General features: G+C 49.0%; 1 protein-coding gene across 3 annotated transcripts in view; it reads left to right on the top strand.

The window, feature by feature from the left end:
* The window catches only part of Glg1 (Golgi apparatus protein 1), a 77,917-nt gene extending 74,278 nt beyond the window's left edge, over window positions 1–3,639 (top strand). For all 3 annotated transcript variants that reach the window (XM_089580438.1, XM_089580436.1, XM_089580437.1), the window contains 2 exons: window positions 1,193–1,299; window positions 1,421–3,639. In XM_089580438.1, the coding sequence (XP_089436564.1) occupies window positions 1,193–1,299; window positions 1,421–1,588 (275 nt within the window). In that variant the 3' untranslated portion in view covers window positions 1,589–3,639. The remainder of the gene's footprint in view (window positions 1–1,192; window positions 1,300–1,420) is intronic.
* The last annotated feature ends 18,104 nt before the right edge of the window (window positions 3,640–21,743 follow it).

Genomic DNA, 21,743 nt, shown 5'->3' with positions numbered 1-21,743 from the left:
TACAGGAGAGCATGCTGTCAACATACATCCGTGTCAAGGCGACAAAGATGTCTACAAGGCTGAAATCCAGCCATGCAGAAAAACAGGATCTGGCTTGCAAAGCACCCCCATTTTAAAGGTTTTGCTCATTACGTACTCAAAACAAACAGTACTGGGGTATTCCGTTGGGCAGTCCTGTCACCTTGCAAAAGCAGTTGGTTTTGTGCAACGTCTAAATGCCTTTGGCTTTTCCCCCTCGGAGGGGCACTGTGAGGATGATGTTGGTCAATTATATGATGAAAGACAGCTTGGAAGACAGTGATGTTGGTGTGGAAAGGGAAGAGTAAGAGAGAAATTACTTCATTTCTGAGGGTACCTAGGAAGAGGACACGCTGGTGTGGCCTTCGTCATAGGTGATGCAGAAGACACTGTATGTCGCATGTCTGTTGTATGTTTTGAAGGGGACAAAGAAAAAAAAGTTTTTTTGATAGCATTCATTTAGTTTGAATCTATTGAGAACCCCCTTGGAGTTCATATTAACAAATTTTATTGTATTTGTGTACTTTATGCCACTTTTGAACTGTTTCCAACACTAAGAAAGTTTTCTTTTTGAGTAGGGTCTATTATGTTTGTTCAAGAAATGTGATGTGCTGTTGTTGATCTTTCACACTGTACTATGTACCTTGCATATTGCCCAAGTCACAATCTAATAACATCTCGGCTACTTTAGTAGCTTTAGTAGCTCAGGCCACTATGGTGGCTCAGTGGTTATAGTGCTTGGCTGCTGACCCGCAAATGCAGGTTCGATTCCGGTGGTCCATTTTAATGGAGGCGAAATGCTCGAGGCCCATGTGTTGTGCAATGTCAGTGCACGTTAAAGTACCCCAGGTGGTCAAAATTATCTGGAGCCCTCCACTACAATATCTCTCATAGCCTGAGTCACTTTGGGACATTAAACCCTATAAAACCAAACTTTAGTAGCTCAATTGCTCTTTTTTTTTTGTGTCATTGAGCACTAGCACGGAGGCTCAATTCCTGGCTACTACAGCTACCTTTGTACTGAGGCTTTGGTACATAATAATGAACTTCGGTATGTGTGTGCTCCCAGGTGCAGCTGTAGCGTGCATAAAACTTTTAATCTTTTTTCTCCTAACATCTTGGATATTTTTGCAGACAGTGTTGGATGTGGCAAACTTTTTATCTCTTTCATTAGTGCTTTCCTGCCTCTTGACGGGCCTGGAGTCGGATACAATTGCCTTGACCGAAGAATGTCGAACATTGCTTTCGAAAAGAGTGGAAATGTTTGAGTATGCTGCTCAGGTAGGTGCATAGTCCATTCATGTCTGTAGTTACTTGCTCATGCACTGTCAGAAAAAAATTTTATTGTGCAAGAAGGAGCAGTAAGCAGCATTTTTTGTTTTCTTTCCTTCCTCTCTTACAGGTGGCCCCTGTGGAGTCAATTCGAGATGTAGTGCAACAGATTGCTAACTCACCATCAAGAAACTATTTTGTTGTGGTAGCCATGGGTGTACTAGGCATCATCTTTGTGGGTGGACTGTTTTGTGGTCGTGTCACCAAGCGACTTCCTGCAAATCTCAAGAACAAATGATGTGCGTAGGTTGACAACCAACATGACCAATAATGTGTGAAAAAGAATGCCACCCCCCAACAGGGAGACCATTGGGTAGTTCCACTTGGCTGCAGTTAGCATTGGAGTTCTTTTGCCTTGGAAGCAGGCTAAAGTTATTTGTGCAAACACCATCAAAGCTAACCATGTGGCAAGATTCATGCATGCATGCTTGACAGAAGTGACATGGTGAATTTGTGAGGACAAAGACCTTCCCATCCTCCAGTGTTGCTGCCATGTCAAATGAAGTTGTGTTGTTCACATGAACAGTGAAATGAGTGTCCAAGTGTTATGTTTTTGGTGCTTTGTTATTGTTTACACTGTCTTTTTCGGCTGTTCTTTTAGTCTTCATTACTGCTTTGCACCCTGAGCTATGAGCTGTCATGTGTTAAATATATGTCGAACAACCAGGATCATTTATTTACTCAGCAACGCCCCAATTTATTTTTATTTTGTGCTTTGTATAGAGTGATACCATCACTGAAGTAATATCTTGCATGGATGGGCATTCTTCTAAAAGCTGCTTTTCCGTTGTTATAATTTTTATTAGCGTTTAGTGTCATGCTTGTTGGTTGGTCTCTCTTGCCCGCCATCATATAGGGCACTATTGTACAGAGGTGACAACTGGTGTGCAATCAACAAAGTGCATCACTTGTTGATTTTATAATCGCAAAGCCAGGGTTTATAGTTTTGTTAAACTGTCTTATTCACTTCTTTGTTTGGCTCCGTTTGTCATTGTCTTTTGTTGGTGCTTTTATATAAATATATATATATATATATTACAGACACACACAGTTTACATACTGTAATGTACACATATTGTGTGGCAGTCTTGCACCTAACACTTGATATTTAATCAGTGTGGTATCATTTTTGTACATTTTTAACTTAATGTAACTTTTCAAAATAGAATTTATATACATATATATTTTTGCTTATCTAGGCATGCTTTGTATGTTCTTGCTTTGGTTTTGCTTGATATTTACAGCATTCTTTTAGTATTTTTTCTAATTTCTTTGATGTCCTATATTGGGTTGAATTGATTTCACACCTTTACTAATAAGTGGAAGACAAACATTCTAAAAGTTCTTGCTGCATAACAGAGTCTGTGTAAGACTAAGTAACAGGCTTCATATCTGTTAGCCCCTTTTCATTTTTTTTTCTTTTGTGCTCTAGTCTAGCTTTTCCAGGCTGTGTTGCTTAACCACAGACTTTTAGATGCATTTCCACTTTGATTTGTTAGACTTGGTATATACAAATAGCAAAAAATTTCTTCACTAAGAGTATGTAATGAGTATATTAGTCATGTTTTTGTTTGGGATAGCCTAGTAGCATATTGAAGCATTTTATTCTGTGCACAGCTGGAGGCAAGTTCTTGTTGGAAAAAATAAGTAACCTTTTAGTGAAGTGTTGAAACTGCTGTATGTCATGGCCCGTCCAGTGTTTCTCTGCTGTTTGGTAAAAGGCATAACTTTGTTGTGGCTTTTGCCCGAAGCTTATTGTTTTTTGTAAAATCAATGAGCTTCACTCTTTTTAAACATGGCCAAAAAACTCAGTTCAGTTTAACTCAATTTGTAATATTGCTTGAGGTAGTGTGTGACACTATGTTAAGTGCACCATCTATTCATTTTTGAGACCTTTTCTTGTCATTGTGTTTGCAACAGGCTGTAAGGCACAAAAATTACATTTGCTTGTCAGTCACCATGGCATTTGTATGAGTTCCCCCTGTGTTCCTGTTTGTATTGGGTGAACCGCAATGTGCACTTCCTGCACTAAGTCTTGCCATGTCAAGCCTCTTGCCATGATATGGGTGTCTGGCTCTTCCATGATACTTTTATACTGAATTCATCCAAGATGCATGCTTTTGTTTGAAACTTGAAGGAGTGCTATACTGCATCTCACAGTATGAAATGTCATCTGCATTCATTGTTGCTTTAAAGCAAGCAGCATGGGAACATTTGAAGTTGATTGCTGATGGATGCAAGTTGTGTACTGTTGCACAAATATGAAGATACTTCTTATGGCGATTCTGATACTGGTGTCCTCTTTTGTCTTCAGTATGAGTTTTCCCACTTTGTGATGGGCCTTTCCCTTCGCTGCATTGGTCATGGAAATGAAGCTATACTTCTTGCTGGTGGAGTGACCATTTGCGGTATGAAAGAAGCATTGCAGTGAGGTCTAGAGAGTGGACCCACACTGACCGGTAGACGTAGATTGTGAATCTACAAGAGGGACAGTATTAAGGATGTGCTGCTTTCTAAACACCTTTGCAATGACAGCTGTTCTAGGGAAGTTAACTGCAGGTCATTTTTTCCAGCGAAAGCCATTGCAATGGCTAAAGCAACAGAATGCTCAAGCGGGTCTATTTAAACACACCCCATGGCGGCCATCCAATAGTGTGGCCTTGCCTTTGGAGGCAAGAAACAAACTAGCAGTTAACAATAAACACTTTTTGCTTTAGAATAAGTTTATAACTTTGATATAAATTTGTGTTCCATATGTGCCTAATGAAGGTACGCTCATAAGTCTGGCCATGTGGATTGGCCAAAGGCAGCTGGGAAGCCCATCAGCATGAACCTAGTCTGTTAGCTTATGCAGTCGGATTTGCATGTGGCTTGAGATTGTAAGGCGTGATGTGCCTGTTTGCATTCAAAGTGGCAAAACTTGCAGCAATGTTCACTCAAAATTGTACGAGTTTCATTGGTGTCACGCATGTAGCCTCACTGCATTAGTACATACAATAGTATTGGCTCACGCAGAAACTCTTATCACAGTGAGTGAGCGTTTGTGTAAATTTGGTGACAATCATAGCTACACCAGAGACTTCGCTGAATGCCGCAGTGATAGTGGAGTAACAGGTCGAAATGGGATGAATGAAAAAATCAAGCACCACCTGCTACTTAAACCACTCTTCCCATGTCTAATGGAGGGAGGGTGCTCAGTTTTTTTATTGTGATGAACATATCAGTGTACATAAACACAACAGTGGTCTAAGTAAACTGTAGAAAAATTAATACCTTAGTACTGTGAACCCACTAGTTACTCCCACTGGTTAAAATCACGGTATGCTTAAGTAGTGCTTGAAATTTTGGAAACCACTCTGGAAGATATTTCGGTGCCTTACTAACTCCAGAAATTTGCAAAGTGGTATCCCAACAGGAGCTAACTTCAGAGTTAAGTCGGGCCAATGTCACCAACCATTAAAAATTGCAGAGGACACTTGAGCTCTGCCTTAAGGTTATGACATGATAGCGTAATGGGTGAATTCCCATATATGCAGAATTGGTCATTCTCTACTTTACATTCATAGGTCGCTGGGAGCCCTCATACCATTCTTGGCACAGCGGTTAAGTGATAAGCCACTGCCCTGTGATGGCACGTGCTGCAAGGGGTGGGCCTTGTGCTATCCAGGTTGCTCTTGCCGAGCTACCAATAAATTTAACAGTGGACTGTTTGTTTACTTTCCGGTGGGCAGGTTATGACGCCGCCGCAAGGTCACATGACCTAGGTGGCCCACCTGCCTCCTAGGTTTTTTCAGAAGCTGCGCTGCTTGGGCAAACAGGGATGTGTTAGAACTAACAATGAAGTTAAGTGCAATCTACCAACTGAGGTTTTATTCCAGAAGATTGGAACAAAGAAAACAAGTACACTAAACTATGGTCCGACGATAAACGAAAAAAAAAAAAAAACCACAGAAACACTCAGCGATGATAGCAAAAACCGAACAACCTAACCGACCTGAGGTTCCGTTCCCCTATGCCCCCCAACAGATGCACACGCTTAGGCGACACTCATTTCCTGTCCCTGTTTGCCCAAGCAGCGCAGTCTTTGAAATGAACGATATTCCAACAAGCCCAATCCCAAGCACTTCCAAAGCACTCCTAGGTTGCTTCTCTGGGGATTTTTCATGGTTTTCTCGCTCACGGTGAACGGCAATGCCGACGCCAAATTTTCTGCGACACGAGCTCCTTAACATTCTCGTGTTAAATTTCTTGGCCCGACCTTGGCAGAAAGAGCTGGGACGACCTTGTGCCTTACGTGACTCAACGTCGACACGCTGATCTCAGGTCAACATTGAGTACCGACCTTACCAACGTCAGTCCGACATAGTGTCATACTATAACCATTTTTTGAAATTGCCAATTTACAACCTTTAAGAGATCCCGGCTGCAGCGGTCGAATTTCGATGGAGGTGAAATTCTAGAGGCCCGTGTATTGTGCGATGTCAGTGCATGTTAAAGAACCCCAGATGGTCGAAATTTCCGGAGCCCTTGACTCGTAGCCTGAGTCGCATTGGGACATTAAACCCCAGAAACCAACCAAGAGAAAACGCACCTAAAGTTCCGTGTAATGTTTTCAAAAGCACGGCTGAAACAAATTACAAGGAAGAAAAACTCATCATTCGAACTCACGACCTTTGTATTTTGAAGCGAGCACTCTGCAGGTTACACGTTGTGGAGCGGGAAAGGGCAGCGTTTTATACGAAGCGCATATATGCAGTTCTGATATACCGCTTGGATTTTTATCAGAAATATTGACGTTGGGGCAAAGCATGATGATTTTATCCCAGCTGTGGCAAGCCTTAAGCATACACACTGGTTGCATTGAGAACTTTAACCATAAAAGAACAGTCGAGCTACGCTTGTACTTAATGCTGTTTTACAACCGCGAATCAATCATTCCATAGCTTTTGTGCATAATTTTCGTTATTTGTATTATTTTCTTCGAACTCCTTGTGCCAAATATTCGTGGATCGCCAGTGTTGGTCGACCAGACACTGGTATGACATAGCGGCTGGAAAAAGCGATCGGCAACTCGTCACTTCATGTCGGCAAAACCTTTCTTGGCAGCCTTTATCAGTTACGCCTCTGCTGAGCTATAACGCAGTCTGTCCAAGGTACGGTTGCCAATCAATTCATCTGCACATCTAAGACTGATGGCCTGCTTGTCACCGGTAGTCGGCATTTTCCGCTTGGGCTGGGAAAGTAGTGAACTGACCAAGCCAACCTCTGAAGGCCCAGCAACGTTAAAAGGGCGACAGGTGCACCGTATGGGATACCTACTGAGAAAACCAAATTCATGTGCCGAAAGTTGGTCATCACTTTATGCCAAGAAACCTCACCCTCCTGAAATAAAAAAAATCCCAGCAGTCCCGAAAGGTGTTCAGTGATTTGATGTCTTTAAATGGATGCATTCCTCAAGAAATGAACACCAATTTCTCTTTCATATACGTAACACAATGTACCAGCTTGCAAATTTAAGAAGTGTAAGATATCGTGAAAGAATCGTCTGTATCAAAAATTTTGACCTGGACTGCAGTTTCAAAAACGATACAACGGAATAGCAAAAACATCTACTAAATTACTGCATTAATCTGATTTCACTGAGGTATTGAAATTAAACTCCGGCCACCAAAAACCGACTGGATCAAACTGTGAAGGGACGCCAAATTTTTGTTATTTGCAATGATGCACAAAGCGTTAACAACCATGCGTTGTCAAGCAAACGCCTGGCAAACAATTTGCTACTGAATTTTATTTTCCATGTAGTTTCAGCCTAAATGTGACATCCAAGCCGAACGTTCGGTGGCTGTGAAGTTGCATGGAGTGTTGAGGTTGTGTAAAGCATTTATAAAGTTCGATGCGCAGATGGCTCTGATGAGCAAGGTGAGAGTGCACACCATGCTCCTGCGCAAGCGCATGGCGCACTCACGAAAACAGATCACACTATCCTAAATAGGGTTTTAGCACCACCGTATGGCAAACCCGCTGACTGTGGTAACTGCGACCTACAGCAAATGTGGCTAGGCAAGCCTTGCTACAGAAGGAAGAGTTTTAGCACCGCTGTACAGACAAAAAGCCAATACGGTAACGTTGTCGTTGCTACCGTTGTCGTGCTTGCTTAGCCACACGGTTGCTGTTCCCGTAGTTAGTGTGCTTAGCCGGTGCTTAGACTATTAGAATTAGCATCGCGCTATCCGCTTCCGCGAGTAGCCACTGCCGTAAATTAGCCAGAGGGTGCCAGGCAGCTGCTTGCCGCGTCGAGACTAATCAGCACGTGCGCACTGGCGGCGCGCGTAGCAGCCGCGGATCCCGCTACGCTCATTATCTCTCATCTTTCTGTTAGCGTATTTGCCGTACGATGGCGCTAAAACTCTATAAGAGCGCTCGCCGCCAGTGGGCATGCGCAGATCGCCCTGAGGGCGCCAGGCCAGGCGCCGGGCAGCTGCTTACACGCCTGATGCTTCAGGACCAATCGGGGCATCTGCACTGGCGGCACGCGGTAAGCGGCAGTGGTACGCGCTATGCTAGAAGTCTATTATGTCGCTCTTTTCCGTATCACGGTAGACGCTACAGTAAAACCTCCTGTTAAGGCAGAAGCCTACGGCGCCCGTAAGCTAATTTCCCCCTACCGTGTCTGTCTGGAGGGGTTAGGAATGGCGACAGCGGGTCGCGCGCTTCGGACGCTGTCCAAGGCTGCGGGAAACGGGGACCAAGGGGCCGACGACCCCTTGAAAGGATCCCTTGACAAACATAGAAGTGGGGGTGGGGGACAATAAGGTCGGCGACTCCTTAAACCCCCGACTGTCTAGCTAAGCAGTGGCGCCTCTAGAGTCGGGCTCTGGCGAGCATCCGCTTACTTGTATGGGCAGTGCCACTGCAGCAGTATTGGTTGGAATTGGGCGAGAGCCGGTTTATTAAAGCTCCGCCCAATTATCGAGGGGATAAAAACCGCTGCAAACAAAGAGCGGGACGAGCGCGCCGAGTCCCAGTCTCGGCCGCTTTTCTACGGCCCTTATTTTAACAGCCTTTCTTTAAACCGCCTTTTCTTTAAGTGTTTGTATTTCGGTCTCGTCTTGATTAAATCAGTTTTGTCTGAAGAAGTTTGGAGTTGCTGCCCCAACCGGCAACGTGTCGCCGGACGAGCGGACAAAGTACCGCTGACCAACGTACGATCGGACCAACCGGCCATATCCGACCTTTTTTCTATTTAACTCCTCCTTAGTTCAAACTTCAGGGGACCGAAAAAGATGTCTAAATAATCGAGCAGTACCAAAAAAGAAGTTGCGTAAACCCGTTCGCATATCTTGTTATGTGCCATCGTTTTTGAGGCAACAACAACAATCATGGTAAATTATTCGTGGAAAAGCCTTAGAAATGAATTATTGATTTTCAGACGAAAACCGTATGGCAAAATGACGATTTTCGCAGTTCCGTTAAATGCTCTGCTGCACGTACACTGTCGGGAATGCAGAACTGCTCCAAAATGTTGCCGAGCTTTCGCGGCCTCTTTCACGATGCTGCTAGTGACGCGTGAGGGGCTGCCTCGGAAGCGTCAGCGTCGCTTTAAGGAAGCGTCGCAACAAACCGCGAACAGCACGTGACGAGCGCGCAATTTCGGCGCTTGCGGACGGAAGCGAAGGAAATGCGTATCAGTGCCAGAACAGCAAGGCTTCTTCAAAAAATACAGACCACTGACGCGTCAATCCACGTCCGAAACTGCGTGCGGCTCGGCTCGCTGGCACATACGCGGTTGGTAGCCACTAGTTTGTTTGTTTTTATGGGGTTTAACGTCCCAAAGCGACTAAGGCTATGAGAGACGCCGTAGTGGAGGGCTCCGGAAATTTCGACCACCTGGGGTTCTTTAACGTGCACTGACATCGCACAGTACACGGGCCTCTAGAATTTCTCCTCCAAAGAAATTCTAGCCGCCGCGGCCGGGAGTACTAGCCACCGTCACTGCTGGCTGGCGGCAGAGCCGCAAAGCCCAGGAAGCGGAACTATAGGAGGTATTCACATGACGTCATCCGCAAGGGGCGCTAGCGGCTGGCGCGGCATTCGCCATGTTGGTGGTCGCGCGCGCGGCCGCCGCAGCCAGCCGCAGCGTTTGAATAGCTGGTGATGGGTGAAATGTGAGTGTATTTCACGTCTCGCCGCACGTAATTTCTGTCCGGCCCGTGCCGCCGCGTGACTGAGTGAATATTCCGTGAACTGTGCGAAGCAGAAAAGAGCGGGCACGCTCAGAAGGTTCTACTTTGTGAAAAGGTCGACCCCCCGTAGGAATGCGGAGGCACCGGCATGGTGTGCGACGTATACAAGACTGCTGCCGCACGTTGAATTCACCGGTATCGAGGCCCACCTTGTGCACGGCTTAAGTTTGCTGGCAGGCCAAGGAATTAAAGGATATAAACCTATGAGAGGGTGCAATTACTTGACAAGCGGGTGAGTCCAAGAGCCGTGCTGAGGGTGCCGACGTCCGCGGTGCCGACGGCCGAAGTGCCGTTTTTGAAGAGGTGAGTAATTCGAAGGGTCTGTTCACTTAGCTGTAGCTTAACTTGTCATCTCTACCTGCTGAAAGTGACGTGTTACAACTGAATCTAGCGGAATGGCTGCACACTGCGTTGCTGCGAAAAAACGGTCTTGTGCAAACGAAGCAGCGCTACGTAGCTACAATCAAAACTGCAAAACATTCTCGCTGTGTCTGCCGTTCATGGGCGTCCGGAGGGGGGGGGGGGGGCAAGGGGGGGCGGCTGCACCCCCCTGGAAAATCACTCACTCGAAGCGTGAGTGATGGCCGCACGCCAGGGGCGGTGGTGCGCTCAGCCAAAAGGGTAAAAGCAGCCCCGCTTCCACGCTTTGGGTCACATCTGCGAAATGCCGCGTCCGGGCGGGCGTCGTTACGCCGTTTTCAAACCACGCCGTCGTTAGCTCTGTTGAAGGGCGACCTGTTGCAGACATACAGCGGCACCGGCGAGCATGTGTTTCGAGCCGTCTTGAGATGGGTGTCTGTTTCTTTGATCTCTAGAGAGATAGCGACACGGAGGCAGACAGTGCACAGGGCATCTTCAGGAGGGAAGGACAAATCAGCCGTGTCCACCCCCGCTTTGTCGGGCTGCTCAGGGGCAAGCGGGCGAAGAGTTGGCGCCGCCGCCGCTCGCTGTCTCCTCCGATCCGCGGGAGAGCGCAGTTCGGTAGAAGCGCCGCATTCAGAATCTTCGGCAAAGGGGATTAGCTGCTTTTGTTCACGGCGACTCAGTCTCCAGAGGCGCCCCCACACCAGCGTTCCTTGCGTCTTCTCCCAAAACCAGCGCCTTTGGTCAACGCAGCCCGATGGCGCCTGCCTGGCTCGCCTGTCACCTCTGCCTGGGCCTCAAATCACAACAGCGCCCGTGTACTGTACGATGTCAGTGCATGGTAAAGAGACCCAGGTGGTTGACATTATCCGGAACTCTGTACTACTTTGTCCCTCATAGCCTGAGTCGTTTTGGGGCACTGAACACCATAAAAACACACAAAACAAATTTTCCGACCGGAGTGGCGAGTGTCCCTTCCCCTTGGAAGTCGCGCGGAAGTAAACCCTTGCACGTGTGCGCGCCTCTGTGTTTGTGCTTCGGTGTTTTAGTGGCCGGTTGTCAACGAAGCTGAGAACAACCAAGACAGCGGACGAGAAAACGACGAGCGGCGAGCAGTGTGTGTGCCGTTGCTCGGCTGTGCGGATGCGCGAGCAAGATGGAGCGAGGTGTATGAAGCTGCGAGCGTGCATTTATCTTGTAAATAAGTTTTCGTTGTATATATAGTCATCTTTTGTTTTCAACCTACCCGTTCAACCGTTTTTCCAATCAATGTGTGTGATGAGTGTGCACCGAGAGCGTGTAATGAAGTACAGAAATGAATTTATCACCCGTGTAATCACGCAATTCGCCCAGAAAAATCCGAGGCGTGTACAGTTGCTGTTCAAGGAAGACTGACTGAGTGACAGTAGTTGCGTTTGTGACGATATTGTGCTGTGTGCTGGTCATCAATCCGGGTGAGTCGAGAACCCGTATGCAGCAAGACTGAGCACTTTTCTCCACGAAGTGACAGTATCTTTTTGCATTTTTTATTAATTTTAATTGTTTCTTCGTTGATAAACTCCAATGTATCTCTCCTAGCCACGCTTTAATTTGCTGTTTGTAATTTTTATTTCATGTGTGTATTTCACTTATTTTTTATTTATATATAAATAAATAAATTTACTCCGCAAATAGTGCCTTTTTGCTACGAACATACCCCCCCCCCCCCTCCGGCGCCAACAACCAATGGGGCCCCCCCCTGCAAAAAATTCTGCGGACGCCCTTGCTGCCGTTCGTGCTGCGAGCGCATGGCAGTATTTGTTTGGCCGTTCAGTCGGGTAAATAAGGCAGCTATGACGCTTTGCCTTTCTACTGAAAGACCGTACGTCTGAGAAGCGTCAGCAGTTCGCGGACTACAGCTAGGCGCTTGAATTATCAATTTCTGCGGTGGCAGTTCTGGAATTTCGGTAATTAATCGTGCTCTTTATCCACGATGTGCCCTGCATGACTAGCTGACAGTTATCAACTGATATTAAAAGCTGCAAGTCGTGTACGCTCTTGCGTGCAGCGCAGCCAGCCAGTTTTGCTGGCGAGTTGAGGCAGCTCGGGTATATCACGGCACAGAAGAATTCTGCTGCAAACTTCATGCACAATACGCGCTCCACAAAAGATAAGTGGTCGCTGACGTATTCAACAACGTACAAATATGTTACGGATCACTAACAGTTCAGGCCGGGTACCTCACGGCGCACCGTGACACTGCGCGAGCTGGCCTGAAACGACCGCAAACATGGCGCTCCTGCCGCGACGACGCTCGCGCCGTCTGGTAGCGCGGCCTCAGTGGGCGCATTTGTTTTTCAGTCCCGGACTGTCCGGGACTACTTGCGGACTCGAGTCCGGTATTTGTTTTTCTCGGGCAGCCCGAAAGCTCCGCCCACCTGCCTGCATCGCCATAGCAACGCGTTCGTTTTTAGCCTATGGCAGTCCGCGGGCTGCTGAGAAGGCAGCAGACGACAGCTGCGCGCCGCGCTGCTTTTCGTGTTCCTGGAGGTCGATATCATGCGTTAAACCTTCAAATGAGCTCCATAGCTGCTCTCTGAGCCATCGCAAGACTTTTTGTTCTTGCATCTTCGTTTATTTTCTTGAAATCCACCGCACACGGACGCGCGTTCGAAGCTGCGAGCGCGTATTGTTTGCTCGTGTCGTCAAGAGGTTCTCGTTCGCTTGTTTTGCGACATGCTGTCTGTACGCTTACCTGAAAGCATCGCAGGTGAACCACTCCTATACTGGAGCAGCTATAGAGCTTGTTGTCAACATTTTTGCGAAGGCTTTCGTCTATCTGCCTATCCGCAACGAGTTGGGCTACTTTGTGCGAACTTCGCCGCAAGCAGTAGCGGCGAGCATACCTCCGAAGCTGAGTTCTGTAATGCACCTAGGCTAAGCTGACAGTACAGTCTTTAAATCGACTCAGTATCATGATCGAGCGCACGGCGTTGCTTCGGCGTCGTGGTGGCCGTGGCTTGCATCGTCTGCTAGCAGATGACAGCGTCCTTGTACGGTAACCGAGGGGGAGCCCGGCTCTGGCGGCGAGTTCGAAAGCAGCCTATGGCATGCCTATGGCAAGTAGGTCATGTGACCATGACGCTTTTCCTGTCCGAGCGGAAGCCGAGACCTGCCAGCAAGTAGTCCGGGACTGGAAAAACAAATGCGGCCAGTGAATACCTCCTATACGCCGCCGGACTAACTCTAGGCCTAACGATGCATCGTCGTCGCATCTGGCGCTGTGCGCAGGTCATCATGCGCGAGGAACAGTGCACCATGCTATTCATGCTTGGGCCATTTGCTTTGGACATGTTCAGGACATTTGGACGACCGCTTGCCTTGTTGATCGTACCTTAATTGAGACGAGCGTCGTTCGGGAATTCGGCCGAATAAACCGGCGCGAGACCTGTAGCTTCCGAATTAACGAGCGTCCGGCGCCATAGACATGCAATGAAGCCCTTCACTGGGACCACACCGGCATTCCGAATTATTCAAAACTGCGAATTAACGGAATCGAATTAAAGATGTTTTAGTAAAAAACGGTTTGACGACTGGTGGCAAAAAAGCACGGATGCCATGTGAAAAGTTATTTGTAGTATAAAAGATATAGAAATGTGAATTGAAAGGAGGGTTGAAAGCTGAAGGGGACACTCAAGCTCCGCCTTAAGGTTATGGGTTATGGGGTTTAACGTCCCAAAGCGACTCAGGCTATGAGAGACGCCGTAGTGAAGGGCTCCGGAAATTTCGACCACCTGGGGTTCTTTAGCGTGCACTGACATCGCACAGCACACGGTCCTCTAGAATTTCGCCTCCATAGAAATTCGACCGCCGCGGCCGTGATGGAACCCGCGTCTTTCGGGTCAGCAGCCGAGCGCCATAACCACTGAGCCACCGCGGCGGCCCGCCTTAAGGGCATGATACGATAGCGTTAATGGGTCAGTGCCAATATATGCAGACTTGGTCATTCTGTACATTCATAAATCGGTGGGAGTCCTCGTGCCACTCCTGGCGCGGTGGGGCTGCATGTGTGCTGCGCAGTTAGTGCTGCAGTGCCCTGCGATGGACGGTGCTGCTCTTCCCGAGCAACCTCTCGCGACCAATCATTAATTCAGTTGCCACCTGCCATGGTGGCCAGTTTGCTCACAATCCGGTGGGCAGGTTGCGGTGTTCCCATTCGAACTGGATCAAAGTGCTAGAAAAGGTACTTAGTTTGTGAGTCCCCTATGACAACCGTGGTGGCTGCTGTCTTCGTGCACTTCCACATGATGGTTTTCGTAGTGGCTTGCTCAGGGTCCGTAGCTGAGTATGCTTCACAAAAGTCTTCCCGGATCCAGAAATGTATGATGCAGAAGAGGGACACACGAACAAAAATAGTGGTTTATTTTCGACGTTTCGGCCGGGGCCCGGCCTTCGTCAGGTAATGCGCAAAGCATCTGTGCTTGCTCCTTAAATACCTGTACTGCGAAAGGATATGGGACCAGCCACTAATATCTAATGACAACTTAAAAAAATGTGCGTGATGTCGTAAGTGACGCACAGTGACGAGGCCTACAGAATTTCAGAGTTGACACGTGCTCCTAGCAAGCAAAACTAGCATACAAAATTAGCGCCGGGGCATGCAGAAAGCAATAATCAACACGCATTTCGGAGTTAAAGGCATGACACAGAAACACGTGGTCAGTCACTTCATCAACTTATAAACAATAACATTAAACACAGAAGAGTACACGGGCATAGGTGATACAGTGCACAAGTATTCTACGAATTGACACGTGTTTTGCTCGAGTCATGCACCTTCGAGAATGAAAGGGAGTAAAAGAGAAATACAAGCTTATTTAAACATACTAAACAGTACTGCATGGATAGTGCAGAAAATCAGGCACAGCAAACGGCAATCATCAACACGTGTTGCGTTCGTCCTGTCTCTTACAATGTAGTCGTGTGACGTTAGTCACACCGTGAACAGAATTATCGCTACTTTGAGAGAAAAAATATTTTTCCTGGGTTTTCATTCAAACCAGAAGTTAGTGCTTTGAATTTGAAAATTAGGAGGAATTCTCGAACCTCTCTGTCATGGTGAGATTTGAAGCCAGATTCAAGTATTGTGGCTGTAATGTTATCAAATGAGCGGCCGGGGGTCGCGACGTGGTCTTGAGAGCGGAAGATTAGGAAGTGTATTGGCATGTGATCGGTGGTTATTGATTCGCGACCTGAACGGTGGCATTGCTGCTGTCCAGGTGCGTAGCCGGAGGGGGGGGGGGGGCTTATGGGGCTTCAGCCCCCCCCCCCCCGCCCCCTCCGGCTACGCACCTGGACACGGCGGGCCTTGCTCTGAGGGAACAAAGGAACGACACACTGGCTGACACAAACAAGGCATTTATTGCTATAACAACAATTACGCCAGCTAGCAACAAAATACGCTGAGGAATCGAGGACATCCGACTCATCAGCATGGTTACGAGCGAACGTTCGCCCACGCCAGGGCACGAGGGAAACTCCGAGGCCGGACGGGACGGGTTGGCGGGAGCATGTTCCCTCTGCGAAGCGGCCCGCCGACGAAGAGCGGAGCCTAGCGCCGAACGTCAGCGCGCTTCCCAGGTCCCGCTCTACCCCTGCGCGCGCGCAGCAAACACGCAATCCGTGGCGCTCGTGTCGGTGCGACGCCAGCACCCTCCCTTGTTAGTTAAATTAACACGATTAAGAAGGGCTCATTGCGGGGAAGCGAGCCACCGGGGACGAGTTGAGGGTGCATTGCGGGGAAGCGAACCACAGGGAACGAGTAAAGCGGGTCCCCACATCCCCCCAACCTTAAATAGACCCACGCGCCTGCAAGTACATGCTATGAAGGAGTCTCCTGGTCTTCATGTCCTTGAGGCAGGTCTTGCAGCGGAGGTCACGCCGACAGCGTCCACGCAGTCTTCCGAGGCATTTCAAAGGCGGCATGAAGGTCACCGCTGGGACGACTCGCATGGCACGTGGACTACGTGTCCGCAGGCCCACGAAGAAAAGGCTGGTTGAAAACTGCAGGCCAGGGTTCTGCCGTAGTCGCCTGGGTAACAGCAGCCGGAGGTGGCTGCTGTCTGGTCTCGCCACGGCTGCCCCGGGTGGATGCGCCGAACAGGATACAGGCAGCTCCGTCGCAGCAGGCGGCAGCGAGACGATGTGCACAGGACAGCAAGCCGGAGTGGCTCCACTGGATCTGTAAGATTTCGAAACGCACTCCGCATGCCTTTAACGTAGGTCACGGGAGGGGAAACGGCGTCCGCAAGGGCCTCGTGGCTCAATGCTCAACTCGCTAGCAAAACGTGTCGGGCGGCTGTGCAAACGCAAAGTTCGAGTGAACAAAGCCCTTTCTTGAGTCGAACGAGGCTGCTCAGTTCATGCGAGGTTACAAAACAGATGAGCAGCAAATTGCGCCCCCTCTCAACACCACGGTCCAGTGGTCGTGTCTCTTCCGACATCGTGCAGGCAGCTCTGAAAAGCCTTAGGCCTCACTACCATTGTGACGACGAGGCAACCTCGGACGTAGCGGCGAGTGGTGGCAGCAAGTTTTGGCCAATAATAGGCCTGGCGCACTCGGGTAGGGGTGCGTGTAAATCCCAAGTCACCAGAGGTGGGCTCGTCGTGAGAGGCAAAAAGGAAGTCGGTACGGAGGTCCGACTGTACGACGTGGAGACGGGCGCAGTCTCCGAGGCTCGAGTTTTTCTTGAACAGGATGCCATTGCGCATGCTAAAGGAGGAAAGGTTCCGGGAGAACTCTCGGGCTACGGTAGTAGTGCGGCCCTCCAAATGGCCAATGACAGATATTAAGTTCATGCATGTCAGCTCGCTGCCTCGTCATTACGTCGGAATCGCTAACGACTCCAAGGAAACTACTGTCGTCATCCTTGCTATCATCAGTTAGCTTGACCGGCGCGCGGGAGAGCGTGTCGGCATCTTCGTGCTTGCGTCCAGATTTACACACCGTTGTGATATCAAATTACTGGAGGCGGAGGCTCCACCTTGCTAGACGGTTGATGGGTCCCGTAGATTGACCAGCCAGCACAAGGAATGGCGGTCGGTCACGGCTTTGAAATGGCGGCCGCAGAATGAGGTCTTAATTTCATCGTGCCCCCCCCCCCCCCTCCCTTAACCGCGAGGCGCTCCTCTTCCGAAGTAGAGTAGTTGATTGCAGGACGAGACAGAATGCGACTCGCATACACACTCACTCATGCACTCACTCGTTCCACGCCATCTTGGTGTTGGACTACAGCACCCAGGCCGATGTTGCTGGCGTCGGTGTGGATCTCGGTGGCAGCGTCCTCATCAAAGTGAGCAAGAACAGGTCTTGTGTGCAGGCGTCGGCGTAGCTCTGTGAAAGCCTCCTGTTGCTCGGTAGTGCAGACGAACGGTGTATCGTCACGCGCTAAACGGGTCAGGGGTTTGGCAATCTGGGACAAGTCGAAGATAAAGAGACAGTAGTAGGCGCACAGACCAAGGAAGCGTTTGAGCGTCTTCTTTGTACGAACCGGAAATTCGGCTACAGCGGCAGTTTTGTTGGAATTGGGTTGGACGCCGTCGGCACTCACAACGTGGCCGAGAAACTTGAGTTGTTTGTAGCCGAAGTGACATTTTCCAGGCTTGAGCGTTAAATTGACCGACCGCAGAACACCTAATACAGTCTGCAGGCGTTCAAGATGTTCGCCAAAGGTTTCAGTGAACATGACCACGTCATTTAGGTAAACTAAACAGGTTTGCCATTTGAGGCCAGCGAGGACAGTATCCATCATTCGCTGAAATGTCGCCGGCGCTGAACAGAGACAGGGCAACACCTTAAATTCCTATAGGCCATCGGGAGTGAGGACAGTTTTTTCCCGGTCCCGTTCATCAACCTTAATCTGCCGTACCCGCTCTTTAAATCAATCGCGAAAAATTATTTGGCGCGGCGAAGTCTGTCGAGCGAGTCGTCGATGCGTATACGAGGTCTGTTAGAAAAGTATCCGACCTTTGGTCGTACAAAAAAAACTTGCATAACTGGAGCGTTGCAAACCTAGTCACCTTCAAATTAGTCTACTTGGGACTCCACACACTTCTCCCAGCGGTGCTGCCATTGTGGGAAGTATTCCGAAAAGGCCCCTTTCGGAATGGAGTTTAGCTCAGCTGTCGTTGCAGCCATAATGTTCTTCCTTGTCTGAAATCGCGCTCCTTTCAATGACCTTTTGATTTTGGGAACCAGCCAGAAATCGCAGGGGCCATATCAGGACAGTAAGGAGTCTGTTGAACTACAGGAGTCTGGTTTTTCGCCAAACAATCTGAATCGAGTGCGAGGAATGTGCAGGAGCATTGTCGCGATGGGTGCGCCAATTTCCTGTTGACCTCAGCTCCGGGTTCTTGCGCCGCACAGCATCACGTAGGCAACGGAGGACATCCCTGTAGTACTCTTTGTTCATTGTTTGACCCTGTGGAGTGCGTACTCGTGGTCTGCCACACAGAGGGTGTCAAAGAAAGCAGTCAGCATCACTTTCACATTGCTGCGCACTTGGCGGGCCTTCTTAAGTCTTGGTGACGTGGAATGCTTCCACTGTGACGACTGGGATCTGGTTTCCGGGTCGTACTTGTACACCCACTCGTCACCAGTGATTATGATGTTGATGAAGTCGGGGTCACTGTTTGCGGAATCCAGCATGTCCTGTGAGACTTCAACACGAAGCTGCTTTCGCTCCACCGTGAGCAGCTTCGGCACGAATTTCGCCGCAACTCTCTCCATGGCCAAATCTTCGGTGATAATGGAATGTGCGGAGAAATTGCTCATGTCCACCTCTTCCTCAGTGTCTCGGATAGTCACGCGACGGTCCCGCATCACCATAGCGTTCAGTTCGGCAATGACCTGGTCATTTTGGCATGTTGATGGTCGATTGGATCGTGGCTCGTTCACCGATGTGCGGCCATCTTTAAACCAATTATACCACTGCCTAATCTGTGTGCTGCTCATAGCATCGTCACCGAAAGCCGTCTGAATATTTAGAATGGTTTCCACTTGGCTGTCGCCCAGTTTATGGCAAAATTTGATGCAGTAGCGCTGCTCCTTTCACTCCGCTATTTTCCTTGCAATAAAAAACCGACGAGAGCACTGCGCACTGCCTCACTCAAATGCTGCGTCCCAGCGACTGACGCTATCGGCAGGCGGGAAAAAATTCGTGCATGCGCATGAAGGTTCAAGGTCGCCTGATGCAAGCGCGCTTGTTTCATATCCTCCAGGTGTTCGCAAAAAAAAAAATAAAGTCGGATACTTTTCTAACAGACCTCGTATACGTGTATATACGTCCTTTTTAATTATGGTGTTCAACTTCCAGTAATCTAAGCAAAAGCGCGGTGTTCCATCCTCCTTCCTAACCAGAACGACAGGCAACGACCACGGACTCTGAGATGGATGAATAATGCCGTCATTACGCGTCTCCTTCACTTGCGTTGGACGGCCTCGCGTTCTATAGGTGAAATACGTCGGTACGGCTGTTGTCGTATGAGGCGGGGATTGTCGCACGTGATGATGCGATGTTCCATAATGGCCGTCTGTTGAACTTTCGAAGAAAACGCGAAGCAGGCTGTGTATTGACGTATAAGGCACGTAGATCGCAGTGTGGAACCTGTGATAGCACTGAGTTGTCACTTTTGGAGCTCTTCACGTACGATGGAGCGGATCATGTCCCGGAGGAGGTCAGGGTTGCTTTCGAATGCCGGGAAGGACTCCGTGGCTGAAGCAGCAGGTACTGGCCTGTTGCATACCGTGGAACGCTGCTGAGGGACCAGTTGCTCCATCGTAACCGCAAAAACTCGGCGACAGTGCCGGGGGCAGGGGGGGGGGGGGGGGGGTGCGCACGAGGCTAGCGAAAAGCTGTTAACTTCGCGCATGAAGTAGCGTAGCTTTTTGGCTTCCTACGCAACTGGGTCAGCTCGCCGGAAGAGCCCCGTCATGTCTTCGACATACATGGTGACCGTCTCATTGGGCATCTGTATCCGGGACTGCAGAGCCCGCTCAGCTCGTTCCCGATGATCCGCGTTGGTGCACGTCTCGAGCAGTCGACGGCGGAACTCACGCCATGATGTCAAAACGTCTTCACGCTTCTCGTACCATGTACGAGCGCCGTCTTCCAGGCTGAAGAAGGCGTTCCTCAGCTTCGCAGCGTCGTCCCACTGATTGAACGAGGCGACGCGTTCAGACTGAACGAGCCGGTCTTCAACGTCCTCAAGCTGAGTGCCGTGGAAGGACTTCGATACTCGTGGGTTCTGGAGGGCTGTAGCTTGTTTTGGGCTAGTTGGTAACAGTTCTTAGAAAACATAGCGCAAAAAGGACAGGGACGACATAGAACTGGACGGGACAGGCGCTAAAATGGAGTAGCGGGGTAGCGCCTGTCCCGTCCAATTCTGTGTCGTCCCTGTTCTTTTTTCACTATGTTTTCTAAGTTCTGGACGGCCTATAACTAGTACCTTGCACGGTTGGTCGAGGGGCAGGCTCCGCGGTAGAATCCAATGGCCTGTGCTCAGGGGGCAGTCCTAGGTTTCGGCGACTGACTCGGTGAACTGGTGTGTCGACCGGCAGAGGCCCGAGGTATGCGGTGCAAGGAGAGGTGTGTGACATAGGCCAGGAAAGTGCCCCAGCTCATCCACCAAAAATATGTAACGGAACCAAGGATCGAGACATCGTTCACCGACAGCGTTCCTAGAAAAGCTCTCAGGGCGCGTGTGCAAACCTTAACCTCCTTGTCTTTTGGTGTTACCTGGGGCCACCTGATGGCAATACATGCCGAGGCACTCTAAGACGACGCGACCAAATGCATGTTACTAGCTGTTGTATAGAGCAAGTCGCACTATTTCTTCTATTCTGCCTAATTGCATAATTAGTCGAGATTAATTAACCAAATTCCCGCCGCCGCGTTGGCTAAGTGGTTATGGCGCTCGGCTGCTAACCCGAAGGAGGCGGGTTCGATTCCGGCCGCCGCGGTCGAATTTTGATGGAGGCGAAATGCAATAGGCCCGTGTACTGCGCGTTGTCAGTGCACGTTAAAGAACAGTTGGTCGAAATCTCCGGAGCCCTTCACTACGGCGTCCCTCATAACCTGAGTCGCTTTGGTACGTCAAACTCCCGTAAGCTAAACTAAACTAATTAACCAAATTCACAAGCAACGAAGTTAGTCAAAAAATTCCAATCTGAAAGTTGTGTAACGGTCCGCAAAACATCCGATTGAACAGTTTTTAACTTTCCATATCTTACGTATCAGTTTTTTACCTCGCTGCAGATGTCCGCGAAATAATAATAAAAAATACCACATGAGACGCCTGCTTCCGCGCCGCGATTGCATGCTCTCCGAAGGCGCATGTATTTTGGCACGATGTAGCCAAAATTGTTTGGGCCACAGCGCTGAGGGCAATCGCGCTTTCAAAGTTCTAAAAACTGGTATGGGTATTACTAACGACAAGCTACAAATCTCTAATTGCAACGAGGCGTCTAACTATAATATTTAAAAAAGTTAATTATTGTAAACTAGTTAACAAGCTCATTAGTTACGATGATTGACCGGTTTTGTGGTGTCAGCCAACCCTGGCAATACTACGTCGCAAAAGGCATATTTTAGATTAAAAATCCTATTTTTGAGTATTACTTAGTCTTCCCTGAAACACCTGGTATACCTGAACACGTAGCCCACCACCCGGTGGGCAGGTGAGCAGCCTGTAACAAAACTGGCTTCAGGCAAACATAAAACGGCTAAATGCGGGGAATGGCCACTG

The sequence above is a fragment of the Amblyomma mixtum genome, chromosome 3, assembly GCF_055824585.1.
Source record: "Amblyomma mixtum isolate Tamu chromosome 3, ASM5582458v1, whole genome shotgun sequence".
Taxonomy (NCBI): Eukaryota; Metazoa; Arthropoda; class Arachnida; order Ixodida; family Ixodidae; genus Amblyomma; species Amblyomma mixtum.
The sequence above is the reverse complement of the archived record's forward strand: the minus strand, read 5'-3'. Positions and strand labels throughout refer to the sequence as shown.